At 43.5% G+C, this 17,297-nt stretch overlaps 1 protein-coding gene across 1 annotated transcript in view; it reads right to left on the reverse strand.

The window, feature by feature from the left end:
* Positions 1–9,192: 9,192 nt before the first annotated feature.
* Positions 9,193–17,297, reverse strand: part of LOC119181459 (uncharacterized) — a 57,366-nt gene continuing 49,261 nt past the window's right edge. The window contains exons 13-16 of the mRNA XM_075883684.1: positions 16,944–17,060; positions 13,142–13,257; positions 11,358–11,617; positions 9,193–10,393 (exon numbers count right to left, since the gene is read on the reverse strand). Coding sequence (XP_075739799.1) covers positions 10,302–10,393; positions 11,358–11,617; positions 13,142–13,257; positions 16,944–17,060 — 585 coding nt within the window. The 3' untranslated portion in view covers positions 9,193–10,301. The remainder of the gene's footprint in view (positions 10,394–11,357; positions 11,618–13,141; positions 13,258–16,943; positions 17,061–17,297) is intronic.

The following is a 17,297-nucleotide window of genomic DNA, read 5'->3' on the forward strand; positions in this document are numbered from 1 at the left end:
TAGCGAGCGTTGGGCCGCAGTGCCATGAATACAGTGAACTAGTATATACCATAAACTCGATGTGGTTAAAGGTGGGAAGTAGACCCGAAGCGCAAGTTGTAAGAAAGTGTGCGTGCCACCTCTCGTTTAGTCATTGGATGTCCGCTGGATGGCGGTGCTTCTATATGGTGCTGGTGTGGATGGTAGCAAAGGCCAGAAAGGAAAACCAGGCGATGGTAGAGTGTATATCAAAGGACAATCAGGAGTTAGGAAGAGAGTGCGAGATAATTATACTAGGAGATATGAATGCACACATAGAAGATATAGATGGGTATACCAACCCGACAGGCAAAATGATCATGGATATGTGTTAAAGGCTTGATTTGATCATTTGCAACAGTACCAAGAAGTGTGAAGGGCAAATAACATAGGAGGTAGGAAAACTGCAGTCGACGATAGATTACGCACTGATGTCACACAGGATGTATGATAAGCTCAGGGGAATTTACATAGAAGAAGGTGGCTCCAGAAGTCTGGGTAGTGATCACAAACGTATCAAGCTAAGTTTTGGTAGAGCAGTAAAGGTGGGAAGGAGACAAGATGAGCAACTACAGGAAAATTTTTATTCAGAAAGGCAAATAGAAACAGCCACTAAACAAAGTGAGAAAGCAATCACTGAGGATAATAAAACAGTGTGGACATACACGAATCTAGTTAGATTGTTTCAGCTAGAGCTTGCTAAGGCACGTGACAAGTCACCCCTGAAAAGAAGACACAGACCCAAAAGCTGGTGGAATGAGAAAGTTAAGAGAGCCATAGCAACACGTCAGGAAGCTTCTAGGGAACACAGACATGCTAAGCAGCGGGGAGAACCGAGGGATGATGTTGAAAGAAAATGGGAAATCTTTCTAAGCTGTAGAAAGGATGCACCCCTTCTTATATATCAATGAAAAGATTAGAAGAAAGGGAGCCCAGTGGCTGGCAGATGTACATAAAAAAGATAGAAAGGCTGCTGCGAAATTTCGGAACCATCTAAACTCCCTAAGAAATGAGACGAGCCTAGAGCAGAGGTTTATAACTGCAGCTCAAGGTGCTCGGCTAGAAGGGGACGAAGCTATTGAATATATAAGAACAAGGGTGACAGAAAATTTTCAACAAAGAAGTGCTTTATGCACCACAATAGACAAGAATGAATCAAGTGGCGCAATGGCTCCATTTTCACAACAAGAGTGGGAAAGGGCTGAGAAAAAGGTTCCTAGTAGTACATCAACAGGCCCAGATTGCATTCAATTATGCTGATAAAGACATTAGGTCCAAAGTTTAAGCAGGCTTTGAGAGAGACAGTGAGCAAAATAATAATCAATGGAAAAGTTCCCGATAGATGGAAACTTAACAGGATGAGCATGATCTATAAAGAAAAGGGGGACAAAGCTGACATAAACAACTACCGTCCTATAACAGTGACAGCAGTGGTCTACAGGCTGGCGATGCAGATTATAAAGGAAAGACTGCAGGCATGGATAGAGGATGAGGGGGTGCTGGGGGAACTGCAGAATGTGTTTCGGAAACACAGGAGGTTTGAAGACAATCTGTTCTCACTGACGCAGTGAATCGAAATAGCAGAAAAGGAACACAGGCCCCTGTGGCTAGCATTTTTGGATATCAAGAGAGCGTACGATAGCGTGGTTCAAGAGGAATTGTGGGGAATACTGAACTCACTAGGCGTGGAAGATGTAGTCACTAATCTTTAAAGGATATCTATAAAGGTAACAAGGTAATTATAACGTGGGAAAAACAGGTATCCAAGCCTGCAGAGGTAAAACGGGGGCTTAGGCAGGGGTGTCCCCTGTCACCCTTATTATTCATGATGTACCTACAAGGATTAGAGGCCAGATTAGAAGGAATAGAACTGGGCTTCAACCTCTATTTCTTCAAACAAGGAAAACTCATTGAACAGGCACTACCAGCATTGATGTACGCGGATGATATAGTGCTATAATGGCCGACAACAAGGAAGATTTGCAGAGATTGGTGGACATCTGTGGTAATGAAGGAGATAGGTTAGATTTCAGATTCAGTAAGGAAAAATCAGCAGTCATGATATTTAATGACAATGAAGGTAGTGAGCTTAGAATACAAGAGGTCACGCTAGAGATAACAGACAAATACAAATATCTGGGCGTATGGATAAGCAATGGGACCGAGTACCTGAGGGAACACGAAATATACTTGACGACTAAAGGTAAGAGGAATGCAGCGGCAATGAAAAACAGGGCACTGTGGAATTACAATAGGTATGATGTTGTGAGAGGATTGTGGAAAGGGGTCATGGTTCCTGGTCTGACGTTCGGCAATGTGGTCTTGTGCATGAGATCAGAAGTTCAAGCAAGATTAGAAATTAAGCAACGTGGAATAAGTAGGCTTGCCTTAGGAGCTCACGGGAATACACCAAATCAGGGAGTACAAGGTGATATGGGATGGACATCATTTGAGGGCAGGGAAGCTAGCAGCAACATAAAATTTGAGAAGCGATTGAGAGAAATGGGGGAGGAGCGTCGGGCTAGGAAGGTATTCAGCTACTTGTGCATGAAGAATGTCGATACAAAATTGCGGAAGCGAACCAGAAAATTGACTGGTAAATACTTGGAAAGCAGCAGGGGGCCAAACCAACAAGAATTATCGATTAAGAAGAAGGTGAAGGAAGCCGAGACCAATATGTGGAGAATTGGCATTATTAAGAAGTCCGCACTAGAGATTTATGAAACTTTTAAGCAGGAAATCACCAAGAAAAGGATCTATGATAATACTCGGGGTAGTTCTCTACTGTTTGAGGCCAGGACGGGAGTATTGCGAACCAAGACATATCGGGACAAATACGAAGGGGTACACACGGTATGCAATGCGTGTGGAGAGGAAGAAAAAACTGCGGAACACTTGATAATGTTCTGTAAAGAGCTTCACCATATAATTCAGGACGATGGCACAGAGTTTTTTAAAGCACTGGGGTTTAGGGACAGTGAGGGCAAAATAGACTTTAAGCGGGCAGAATTAACTAGAAGGAGGTTATCTGATTGGTGACTAAAGTCAAGGCACGAGTGAAAATTAAACCCTTCACTGCAAAGTACGAACCCTCAACCTCACTATTTAAGGAAAAGAAATAAATCTAGTTTTTGGTTGTTTAAGTATCACGGCATGGTGGTGCTAGCCACCGCCCGATCTAAAGGGTACCGCCATATACATCCATCCACCTATTCAGCCATCCATCCATCCATCTGTATGCATGTTTTGAACTTCTTTTATAGTTATAGGGCAGCAGTTAAAATCCCTGTAGCACTTATTTTATTGTACGGCTTTTTTGGGGGTCAGTCACCAGGTATTTATTAGTTTGTGCGTGTGTGTGTGTGTTTGATTTGTTTTGTTTTTCATTGTTGTTGTTTTTCTTTTTCTTTTGCCACCACTTGGGAGAGGTGCACGTACATAGAACACGCAAATTTTTGTAGTAGAGCTTAGACTTTCTCTTTTTCGTAGGGCAGGACTCGAGTTTTGTAATTATCGAGCGAGACGAGTCATAGGGAGAATTGGTGTCGGAAAGACATGGTTAAAAAGCCTGTGAAGTGTTCAGGATGTGGGGTTGGTTTGAAAGTGGACCCAAGTGTACAAGCGGAAGGAGAAGAGGCTGACGCGAAGTGTAGGCAATGTGAGGTCGAAGAAAAAATGAAGAAAATGGTGGTTACCCAGAGTGACCTGCTGATGAGTATCACCGAGCTCGAGACTGCGTTAGCGACAGAGCAAGGCAAAACGAGGGCAAAGGGAGAAAGGCTGAAGTCCGCCGAGGAAGCACTAGCCAAGGTTAACAGAAGAGTGGCCTACGGAGAGAACAGTAGGGAACCGGCAACCAGAACAGAGGAGAAGAATGAGCTAGCAAGTTTCGAAAAAACAGGTTCAGCCAGTTCAATTGTCGCAAGGCCCAGCTTCAGCGAAGTAGTGGTGGGGCTGGGAGAGGACAAAGCAGTCGGCGTCACAGATGCAAGTAACCCACAGGTGCAGGGCACTCCAGCTGAAAAGTCACAGCATGTGATAATCGCCGGGGACTCGAATTTAAATCGATGCACAGAAGCCATCAAAGAGAGAGTAAGAGGTGACAAGAGGGTTGCAGTAGGGGCGTTCCCAGGACGCAAGCTGGAAGCAGTCATGAGACAAGCGTGCGCAAAACTCAAAACTACAGCTGATAGACGAAACCTCGTGATAATTTCAGGCGGTTTAAACGATGTCTTAAATGAAGATACAGCTGGACTAGGAACTACACTGGCGAAAGGCGTCAATGACATGCGCGCCGCTTCTCCTCAGGTACAGGTAGGGATATGCACGATACCTGAGCTACCGGTACGAGATAGCAACCTGCAAAGAGCGGTTGTCAACGCAAACCAAGAGATATGGCGGATGAGTCGAGAAAAAGGCTTTGAGGTGGTGGAAATAAACAGAGAGGTGCATAGGTGGGGTGGTTTTCAACGAGACAGAATTCACTTCGATGAGCGGCTAGGTCATGAGGTGGGTTGGCGGCTTGCAGGATGTGCAGTAGCTTTTTTGGGGGGCAAGCGGGCCCTTCAGGGTGTAGGATAGCTAGTAACGAGGAAAACAACCAGGGAGACTCTTTGACAGGTCGTATGAACAGATACGATTCCAAAGTGGCACCAGTATCTAAGATAGGTAGGGTCCGGGGCAGAAATAGACGTATAGCCACGAGCGCCGAGCCAAGTCAGACATAGGGTATATTAACATGCAGGGTGGTAGGAACAGGCTGAAGTGAGAAGAAATTGAAGAACAGCTATAAGGGAGGAAAGGTCGATGCTATACGGTTTTGTAGAAACACATCTCAGGGACACGGAACAACCTGCTAACAATGCGGACGAGTGGGATTATTGTAATAGAACAGAAGGCAGCAGAAAGGGGTGTGGTATTGGGGCATTCAATCATAAAAGTACAGACTGGCAAAGGGTCAAGCAGGAGTGCAAGGAACATTTATGGCTAAAAGGGAAAGTGGCAGGGCAATTCACACTCCTTGGTTTCGTGTACTTGTGGACGGAAGCAAAGGCCAGAGGGGAAAACCAGGCGATGGTGGAGTGTATATCAAAGGACATTCAGGAGTTAGGAAGAGAGTGCGAGATAATTATACTAGGAGACATGAATGCACACATAGAAGATATAGATCGGTATACCGACCCGGCCGGCAAAACGATCATGGATATGTGGGAAAAGCTTGATTTGATCATTTGCAACAGTACCGAGAAGTGTGAAGGGCAAATAAGACGGGAAGTAGGAAGGCTACAGTCGACAATAGATTACGCACTGATGTCACATAGCATGTATGATAAGCTCAGGGGAATGCACATAGATGAAAGTGGCTCTAGAAGTCTGGGTAGTGATCACAAACGTATCAAGCTAAGTTTTGGTAGAGCAGTGAAAGTGGGAAGGAGACAAGATGAGCAACTACAGGAAAATTTTTATTCAGAAAGGCAAATTGAAACAGCCACTAAACAAAGTGAGAAAGCAATCACTGAGGATAATAAAACAGTGTGGACATACACGAATCTAGTTAGATTGTTTCAGCTAGAGCTTGCTAAGGCACGTGACAAGTCACCCCGGAAAAAAAGACACAGACCCAAAAGCTGGTGGAATGAGAAAGTTAAGAGAGCCATAGCAAAACGTCAGGGAGCCTCTAGGGAACACAGACATGCTAAGCAGCGGGGTGAACCGACAGATGATGTTGAAAGAAAATGGGAAATCTTTCTAAGCTGTAGAAGGGATGCATCCCTTCTGATCAATGAAAAGATTAGAAGAAAGAGAGCCCAGTGGCTGGCAGATGTACATAAAAAAGATAGAAAGGCAGCTGTGAAATTTTGGAACCATCTAAATTCCCTAAGAAATGAGACGAGCCTAGAGCAGAAGTTTATAACTACTGCTCAAGGTGCTAGGCTAGAAGGGGACGAAGCTATTGAATATATAAGAACAAGGGTGACAGAAAATTTTCAACAAAGAAGTGCTTTATGCATCACAATAGACAAGGATGAATCAAGTGGCGCAATGGCTCCATTTTCACAACAATAGTGGGAAAGGGCTGAGAAAAGGGTTCCTAGTAGTACATCAACAGGCCCAGATGGCATTCCAATTATGCTGATAAAGACATTAGGTCCGAAGTACGGAAGCAAGAACGAATGAACGGACGAATGCTTCGCCCCACTCTCCATCATTCACTCCGTGGATATGCTGCCATTTTTTTACCTTGGTTTCCGGCGGAAAAATACCCGGCAGTACATCCTGGAGCAAAGCAGTATATCTGTCTCTTTTCAATCACCATAGCTGTAGCGAGCACGGCCACTTTGCAAAAAGAAATCACTGAAGGCAGCGGCAGCACGGCAGCTCTTCACCACGAGCATGAAGGCATCTCCGTGGCGACAAGTGGCCACCTAGCAGCGTCATGGGACACTGGCGCGTCTCCTCTCGCAGCGCAGGCTGCCCGATGCCGACACCTCCCCATCTAGCCACCATAGTGCAAGGTAGTCGTGTCGGGCTAGTTCACTGTAGTTCTGTGGTCGGGCTTTGCCTTCCTCAAAAATGCACTTTACGTGACACTATATCATGATTATCATGTATAGACGAATCATTTACCTTCGTCGTCTATCCACATTACGTGATATCAAATTTGGTATATGTGGAGCAAGTGAAATGGCCGCAAGCGCATCATGAGCATGGTATAATGTCATTTCTTACAAGGCACGTGTCATGGTTATCATGCTTGCACCAGTCATATACCTTCGTCACTCATTGACGTCACGTAACACCAAAATTGATGTATGTGAAGCAAGCGAAATTGCCGCGAGCACATCATGAAGGGCATAATATACTCCGACCTAACGTTGACGAGCGCGCACGCTGGACGCAGCGACACTGCGCTAGCAAAACGGACGCCAGACGCGACCGGTGCGAACAGCGTCCGTCGGCGCGGCCCCACGACAACCAGCGCTAAATGCATTTCGCGCCCATGACGTTACCCAGACAGCACTGCATCTGCCTGTCTTCTTGATGGAGGGACGGCGGGCGCGCTCAAACACGCATGCATCAAAGCAACGCAGGCGCAGATCCGCGCCTGGCGTTGCATCGCCAGCGTGGCGCGGCGAAACGAATGTCGGCGCACACGCGCACCGGGTGACGTCAAAGTGTATTGGCGCCTTGAGTGTGGCATGTAGTCATGTTGTTACATGACACGCATGTCATGATTATCATGTTTGGACGTGTCCTTTACCTAGTCGTCCGTCCGCGTTATGTAATACCAAATTTGGTACATGTGACGCTAGTGAAACGGCGCATCATAAGCGTGGCATAAGCGAGCGCATCATAAGCGAGCGCATCATAAGCGTGGCATGTAGTCATGTCGTTACAAGACACGCACCTGCACTAATGATTATGTTTGCACCAGTCACATATACCTTTATCATTCATTTACATCCCGCAATACCAAATTTGTTAGATGCGAAGCTAGCGAAACGGCCACGAGCACAACATGAGCGTGGTGTGTAGTCATGAGTAGTCATAACATAAAAATGTTAACATGCACGTCATGATTTCTGCGTTTGGGTCTGTCACTTATGTTCACTATGCAGTCACGTCCTACCATGCCAGTTTTGCAACATGTCATGTGAACGAAACCACCGCAAGACCATGGAATGTAAATCATGACATTCATGACCAGCATGTCATGATTTTCATGTTATGAAGTCATTTATGCTCGTCATGCAGTCATGTCATGGCATACCACGTTTGGTATCGATACCGTTATCGAAACGGCCAGGAGAACTAAATGTCCTAAGGGGATAGATAGATAGATAGATAGATAGATAGATAGATAGATAGATAGATAGATAGATAGATAGATAGATAGATAGATAGATAGATAGATAGATAGATAGATATAGATAGATAGATAGATAGACAGACAGACAGACAGACAGACAGATAGATAGATATATAGATATAGATAGATAGATAGACAGACAGACAGACAGATATAGATAGATAGATAGATAGATATAGATAGATAGATAGATAGATAGATAGATAGATAGATAGATAGATAGATAGATAGATAGATAGACAGATAGATAGATACATAGATAGATAGATAGATAGATAGATAGATAGATAGATAGATAGATAGATAGATAGATAGATAGATAGATAGATAGAAAGATAGACAGACAGACAGACAGACAGACAGATAGACAGACAGACAGACAGACAGACAGACAGACAGACAGACAGACAGACAGACAGATAGATAGATAGATAGATAGATAGATAGATAGATAGATAGATAGATAGATAGATAGATAGATAGATAGATAGATAGATAGATAGATAGATACGCTCAAAGTCGCCGAGGTTCGCTAAGAAATGCTTCGCATTTATTAGCCCTATTAGGCACACAAGCCGTGTATATTCTAACATGATGGGCACCCATTAGATCGTCCCTTTGGAAGACCTCAAGTGAACAAGAAAAACCATCCAGGCAGCATTACCCAGAGCGGCCAAAGAAGCAGTACCAAATGACATGCTAGTATAGCTCAATAAGAATACACACTAGCAGCTGTCAAGTGTTACAATAGAGGTCGTAGGTCACATGAACTGCAGTTCTGACAGCATAGTAAGGAACTTCTCGAGGGAATAAAATTCGAGGTGCCCATAAGCTTTAATTTACCTGGTAACAGCACATCAGTGTTCGTTTGCTCTAGTGTTTTCCTAGGTTTAACTTCGCATTCCTTCATGCTGCTGAAGCGCAACTCAGAGGCCGCATAAAAAAAAAAAAAAACGTGGTTGAGACCTGCTCCACCAGGTACCACAACGTTCCCAGCTGCTTACAAAGCAACCGTCTGCTCTTTAAATGAACTCATTCATTTAATTTCCATAATGATCCTGACAGTTCATTACTGGTTAACTTATGCTCCAGTATCACATATATCGAACATAACTTTTAGCTTGAACCAGGTCCACCCCTTTTGCACCAGTTTTATCCTTGTGGAAGGATTTTTGGGGGGGAATATTTGGAAAACCGCAAGAGCTTGATAGGGAGTGCTCGGTGGGGCAAGCACCTTGTGTCACTTGCAGTAGTGCATCACTCTGCGTGCAAGTGATTTCGACCAAACAGACGAGACGAGTAACTTCGAAACAACACGTTTATTGGATGTGGTTCATCTTGTATTGCTCATTAAGGAGAAGGAAAACAAGTGCAAGAACAGACAACAGTGTATGGAATATATACATAAATATCGGTTACAAATCCCCGTCTTAAACACGACCCCAGTCATGCTAACAATGGGACATGGGAGCAATGACAGCAGCGTGCATTCCAAAGGCGACCAGCACTGGCAATGCACGCCACCCAAGAGGTGCTAGGTGTAATGAAGGCGCGGATCGCAGTGCTTCGCATGCTCACAAAGTCAAGAAGCTGTGCTTGGCAAGTGAGAAAGGGGTGACTTCTTTATCACTTACTTTTTAATCGACAGGCACTAAGCGAACAGAACTCACCCTTTCCTTCTCTTGCAACTTTATCTACTTTAACAAAACACATAAAAGACACCCTTTTATCACACTTATCTCAGACTCTGCCTTCCTCAAAGTTAAACACGTGTGACCTTTGGAAGCGCGGCAAGAAAAGCAATCAGACACAAGTCTGTGCAACAAATACTCGTGAAATTTAAAGTCACTGCCAAGCTTCTGATGCGGCTTCGTGTGGCAGCTTTCATAAAAATCCCAGACGACACTGAAGAAGTACTGATACTTCTTTTCCACTAATTTAAGGATAAAATTTTTCTGTCAAACATTTCTTTTTTCCATGCCCCCATATCTGTAAAAGCTTTAGAATTTGTTCAAACCCACTCGTTTCTGAATCAGTACACTGCTTTTAGAGCGAGAGCAGCCATTTCAAAGTTTAGGCGAATGAAGCATTATTTCAACGCAATCAAATACACGTGGTTTTTTCAGGGCGTGCCTCAACTTCGTCTGTGAGAACTGCTAGCATTGCTCTCGCAAGGCAGGTTCTCAGGTGGGGACGAACCCGGGGTAATCCGAAACCACCGCAGGCTTTGAATACCCTGAAACTTCTATAATTGTTCTTAGCAAGCAGCTTGTCATGAACCGCATGAGCCAACAGTGCAGTCTTTCTGCAACGCCAGCAGACAAGGCCAGTCACACTCCCTGCTCCAGCGAAGTGGATCGAGTGTTGCTCTTTCTAGCAGCCATGTTTGGTATTGCTGGAGACATCCAAGCGATCATCGTGCACTTTTCTTGAGGTCGTCGCGCACTTTCCACAGCATCAGCTCCATGCAGGCGGCTGCATCTTCTTGGCTGTCGTGACCATCCACTGCGCACAATAAAAGGCATTGCGTCACCACTTGGCAGAGCAAATTCAGCCACCTCCTTGGCGATGCCAAGCGCGTGGTATGAGGGCAGCTATACAAATATACCACAATCAGTCACAATTTAAGAATAAATAGCTCCTTCACACACGGCGCAACCGCCCTTCACCTGTGAGGCAATCATGCTATTGGGCATTCACTCGAACCACAAGCATACTGCGGCTAATCCACAATGCTGATAAGCAGAACCTATCAGCCACCGCGGGTCTGACAAGTCGGTCCAACACGCCACTCTCTAGATGGACTGGCATGTTGGACCATTTCAGAAAAACTGGCAGGGGGACCTCTTATGACGACATGTATGGGGCAATTACAAAAAAATACAGCAAAAACAATTACAAACTATTACACTATTACAAAACATGATGATAACTCTACTGATAAAATTAATCATTAAAATAAATTGCTATTGATTAAAATCAATAAATTGCTATTGATTAAAATAATCAATAGCAGGGGATAAAACTAGAACAAAGAAAGATTGATTGATTGAACAAAGAAAGATTAAAGCACTGACAATGACAAATGCAACTAGTGTCACATGATGATGCCACTACATGACACAATCATGACATCTCAGATCACCAAATTTTCTAGCATGATCATGACGTAACTGTGACGTAGAGTAACGTGATGACTTCATCACATGGAATCGTAGCTTGGTCAAGAGTAGTCGGATCCCAGAGGCAATGCAGCATCAGGTGTGGTGCCTCTGATCTTGGAAGCAGAGCTAAACCATGTTGAATGCAGACAGCTTTCATAGGATGGCATGGCAAGATCAATAAATAAATTGACCAACTAAAAAAAAAGAGGATGGCTTTTGCCTTTGATTCGTCTTAACTGACTGCACAAGGTACCCAGTGAGTTTTGTTTTAACCAAGCACATCAGCCTCGAAAGCTGTCAATCACCTCCATTCTGGATGATCTTGCTGAGGTGTTCGGCCATGAGGGTACGCAGGGCTCGTTTGTAAGGGAGTCCCCGTCGGTGGGGGAACACGGCGGCCGTGTCGACGACAGTCTCGTGAATCAGCCGCAGGGCGCGCAAGTCCGAGTCGAGACTGTGGCCCAAGAGGATTGTGTCGGCCGAAAAACGGGCCAGCAGGGCAGCCTGGACATCCCTTAGGTTCGTATTCACGCCCACCATGTCCTCTTCTGTCAGGCCGCTGAACCTGCATTACACCCGGGCGACAAAACAGCATAAAGCAATGCAGTCAGCATAGTAGCTATCAAAGTGCGAGCACTCGAATAAAATCACTGCAGCAACCATAATAAAAAAAAACAGAAGACGAAGACAACTTTTGCGTCATGTATAAAGAATACTTCACAACAATTAGCCATTTCCCCGCCAAAATTGCACATACGCATCGGCAGACTTGGAGAACAGAAACTTACAAGTGACATGCTGTTCAATGAATAAACATAAATAATTAGCAATACCTCTCCAAGAACACTATTTTTCTTGAAGCATTCGAAAACTCATGTAACAAAATAATAAACCAACTGGAACCTCTGAAAAGCTCGACGGTTGACTAGAAGAAATGATTGCGGGCTACAGTAAGCTGGGTTAATTTCACCCCAAAATAATTAAGTAAGTCACACTGTGCAAGGTCATCCTTTGTTGTCACCAAGCATGTGCATAGCTTATTGGCATTAAACGCTCCCCAGTTTATTAAGCAGCAGATAATCAGAACATGCTGACCGTAAGACACGGCAAACACACAATGCATGAAAGCCAATACGGTGCTACCGTCGAATTGAAACAAAGCGGCAACATCCCTATCGCCTTAGTTTACAGAGGAAACTATACAGAGAAACAGGAACATCAGAGCGTTTCTCCCGAAAACAGGAGCTGCAGAGTACAGCACAATGGCAGTGCTTGTGCCTTCACAACGGCACTTCCACCATACCCTACTGCATCCTTAGCAACTCTGAAGTGACTGCAGCAAACGACAGTCTTGTTTTGCCACAGTGGATGTATGTTTTTTGTGTTCTTCCAGAGCTGCACAAATGCCATCTATAAATCTACCAATAGTGACCAATGTTTCACCCAGAACAACTGCAGTAAACAGCTGTTTCACTCCTGCTCAACGTGAGCTGTTGCAAATGTGCAGTCATCATCCGCGATCGCCAGCTTGGCCAGAAATGCAGCGAACAGCAGTTTGAGTTTCCTTTCAACTTGCTGCGAATCGCCTCTAAACTGTGACCAAGTTGGACGCGACCATCAGTTCCTCTGGAAAAAATTCATTTTAAATCGCTGCCATGAGGGCACAATGTCATGAGCATGGTGGGAGCAGTTGAAAACAAAGAGCAGTCGTACTACCACTCGCATTTCGTTGGTATCAAATTCATCAGTAACATCATGATAGATGTCATAACTGTTTCAAGTCAATGCAGTGGTTAGAAAATAATTGTTGTTATAAGCAGATGATAGCCGTTTTAATAATAGACTAAAAATTCATCCTGGATTAGGACAGGAACATTTCTCAATTCATTTGGTAAATAAGTGCATGCGTACTAAGCACTTGATTGGTTTTTTTAGATGATGTCAATAATTAAGCAATTCATAAGAAATAAACATTTTTTTAATCCTGTGAAAATTCACACTATCAAGGCTTCATTGTCTGCACATCACGCACAAAACAGGTCAGTTAGGTAACCAGGGTCACCAATAGTGAGCTGTACAACACACTCACCGCGTGTTGTAGTCCAGAATCTGTCCCCGCGGCTTCACGAGCTTCTCGTAGACGGGCCTCAGGTCCCAGCCGACCACCGTGACTCGTGTGAGCTCCACTCCTTCGGACGTGTAGCACTGCACAGTATGAAAAAAAAAAAGGAATTTTTAAGGCGAAACCTCGTGTGCTGGCGCTTTGTTCCTTGAGGACTGTTAGATGACTGAATGCTTGTGAAACTAAAACCATTACAGTAGACGATCATGGATGTGTCAAACTCAAAGGGATTGCAAATTGTTCGATATATCGATGCTTCATATAAGAAATATGTGTTTTTAAGGCTTATATTAATGTATTACAATTCCTGAAACGGCTTTCAGAAATCGTAATAAGCAATAATGTGACGATTTGCTCACAGTATGCTTTAAAAAAAAAGGTGACAACTTCTTTTGCAAGTTGCTGCACTTCTTCGCGTGACAAAGTCCGTAGACTTGTTTTTACTTGCATGCCGCCAAGTTCACCAAGTCGTTATCATTAATCGAGCATTAAAGCTTTAAAACTAAGCTAATTCAGCACCTTGGCCTACAAGCGCGGTGATTAACGCTGAACACTTTTACAAGCTATGTAGCACAGTAAAATGTTGTTTAGCACAGAGCTGTAATGATTCATAACAGCACGGGATCACTTCCACAGCACTGACAAAGCCAGCCATGATATCAGCATCGATGCACTCAGAAACAGCGACATCGTCATCTGAACCGATGAAGTCTCTTTCTGTACTCCCGTCTGATATAGCACCCGGGAATTCTAACAATTTGCAAAACTGACTAAAGCACTGTACCTTGTTGTCAGCAGTGATGGCACACCCGAAGTCGTCGCCTGACACCGAAGCCCGCAAAAAACTGTGCACGACGGCGCTTTGCTTGACGTTGTTCCAAGCACCAGCCATCAATGTTATCACTACGAGCAATTCAATCTATGGTTCGACTCCAGAAAAAAGATTCAGCAAGAACGAAGCGAGAACTACTGAAGTTGACAAGCCACAATTGCCAACGCTGTCCACCCTATCCACAAACCGATGTCGATGACACAAGGGGCGTTGTAGGTAGCGGAGAGCGAAAAGCAAGAAAAAGTGCACTTTCAGAGAGGTGTACTTTATAACTAAAAAACGCCAAAGACACGTCATAAGGTTGCGGATCTTGAAGGCCATGCTTTTTGGGCCTGTATAGCATTGTGCGCGAACAAGCAGGAAAGGGAATGTGAACACTGCGACAAGGCCACCAAGTCACTTTGCATTCATCTGATTTCGGTGCGTTTGGCAATTGGACCCTTTGAAAAACTGTGTCCACATGTTACAACTTATGACATATCATGCATCACGTGCTGATGCACTCACAAAAAGTGCTGCGGAACCACTGAAATACACCACCTTTGTGTCACTTGCGACCGAAGAGGGATCGAAACTTGTCAGAAACACGGCCGAAAAATGATGAATCTTTGTCAGAATAAATGCACTTTCTAGGCTTCGGCCTGGAGCAGCATTCGATATATAGGAGATTACACTCTGCAGAAGCTCAATATGCGTGCAACAGTCCTTTACTTCTGCATGGGGAATTCAAAGAGATTTATCAACTGTTCAATATAGCAAGTAATTCGATATACCTGGGATCTACTGCAGTTGGGGTATACTGAATTCCACAGAAGATCACAAAACTGTTCACAGTATACCTTATTACAGGAGACGATGGCCCTGGGGAGCATGTTTCATTAGACAGCGGCTAGTTATTTCTGCTATTAAGCATATTTAAAATTTTCATTTTATTTTTTAGACAAACATACTCATTTCTTCTCAACTACTAATTGCAGAGCTTTGCAATTTTGTACAAAGGTAGCCACTAATGCTTAACGTAAGTCAAACTAAAATTGTGAGCCCACAACATAAGCTAACTTAGTTACAATATTTTATGCTTGTCCATGTATGAAATTGCTACTTATGAATGTTTTTTTCTTCCTTTTAAGCTAAGACAATACAAACACACTTGGGCTACTTATACCGATTCCAGTTACGTAAATGTTACCAGCTCACACACATGAGACTTCTTGTTTGCCTATGCCGTAAATTCCTGTGAAGAAAGTGCACTAACACCCAAAAAAGTCGTTTTGAAAAAAGACAGAGATCACTTCGGGGTACACCTACATTTCCTGTTAACAGTTCGATGAAAAAGGACCAAAGATTATTTCTGATACCACGAGTACACACAAGTGTGATATATTTTCTCAAAGATGAAAAAATTTTTCTGTCAGAAGTTGGATAAATAAAGTACACTTAAATCGATTTCAAGGGCCTTTCTTGCCTCATCTGAGAAATGTTAGGAGTTGACATACGAGTACAGTTACTCTTGTGGACACGGATATCATCACTGCCAATTTAAGGGGGACGTGGCAATGGGAATCGTAAACTTGGTCAAAATGTTCAGTTTTTCAATTATTTTTTTCTGTAATCCTGAGACTATGTTTTACATCCTGGTGCGATTTTATATCAAAATAAGTAACTGAAGTTGAGAAACTAGCATTTTACTGGTGGGCTGTCGTCAAAAGCTTTGTGAAAATTGGGCATAGAAAAATGCAAATTTGCAGCTTTCCCTTGGCAAAGTGCCACCACATTGGCATCATCATAAAGAGGACAGATTGGAGCTCAAGATAACCACAAAGATGCATTTCTCCAATGAAAAATAAAGCCAGCTTCCTTCAGAGTTTCATTTTATCAGCTTGTAGCTCCAATATCTTTGAGCTCCATTTTCTAAGGTTTCATTTTTTGAACAGTTGCTGTCAGTCATTCCTGTACCATTTCACAACAAATTAGGCTATAGCCATTCCGTTTCCTGCACTTAGGTTTTGAGACATTGGTGAGTGCCGTAAAGGTGTCCATATTTGTGTGCACATCATACAGACTTTTGTAATTGGCTTTTTGTAGAAGTTGTTGGTAAGACAACATGTCCAGAACATTTCAGAAGAACATTTTGTGTGCTTCCTTAAATACTAAAAATAAACTAATAGCATTACGGCACCAAATGGACCCATGTAAATATCCTTATGCAAAGATTTTGACAAAGTTGCATCTAATTAGTTAATTAATTTTGAAATCAGAATGAGTCTATCAAGTGTAGTAACTCAAAAGTTTATTAGATATCTCAAAACCAATTTCAGTTATGATGTCAGCACAACAAATGACATCTGCATGCCAAATTTCATCTTTTTAGCTTCATAAATAACAAAGATAATTTTCATTGCCACGTTTCCCCTTAATTTCTGTTGGCACACGATTCAGCAGCACAACCATATTTCTTCTATCTCCAACCGTTGCCACAGCACTGTAAATAATCTACTGCCCATCAGCATTGATGATGACAGCAGTGCGAAGGGTTCAGGAATCGGGAATGTAATTTGCCTGCCACTTTTTTTTTTTTTTGTAGTTACCGTTACCAGACATTTCTTTCTTCTAAGATAACTTGTGCCAGCACAAGTTACAATGCTTACATTACCGAAACACGATTAACTGAAGCAGTGCTCAAACTATTCGACAATGTGCTGGAAAATCACATTTGGACCTTCATTTGGACCTTCAAGTACAGGACTTCCAAGTCTTGATGAATGATAAAGCAAGATGTTATGAATACATGGTAATTTGCCACAAGTGACAGCATGCAAAATTACATAAAAGAGCTTTCCTGTACACCTAAGATGCACCCACGAAATGGCTTACTTTTCACCAGCAGCACTGCTGACGAGTTTCAAGAGTACTCAATGCCACAAGTGAAGGTCTCACCATTTCACAATCAAGCGCATACACTCCAGGGCAACCTCCGCCAGGTGGTGGACTCTTGGCGAGCGTCGACACAAAACCAGTCAGCTGACTCGGCTCAGGGCCCTCGTGCACGTGACCCTGCGCAACAGGTTGATACAGTGAAACCTCGTTAAACCGTACCCGCGTAAACAGTAGTTTCGTTTTAAAAGTAGTGAAGTCAAATCCCCAACTAGGCGGGCATTGAACATAATGCATTTTGTATCCGCATAAGCCGTACCAGCTTATCGCGTATGTATCGGTTAATAAGTAGTTTTTCCAATTTTCGTTGCACATTCGCCGCGGCATGTCGTCCCCCACTGGTCGTCCCGACAGATC

The sequence above is a fragment of the Rhipicephalus microplus genome, unplaced genomic scaffold, assembly GCF_043290135.1.
Source record: "Rhipicephalus microplus isolate Deutch F79 unplaced genomic scaffold, USDA_Rmic scaffold_20, whole genome shotgun sequence".
Classification (NCBI taxonomy): Eukaryota; Metazoa; Arthropoda; class Arachnida; order Ixodida; family Ixodidae; genus Rhipicephalus; species Rhipicephalus microplus.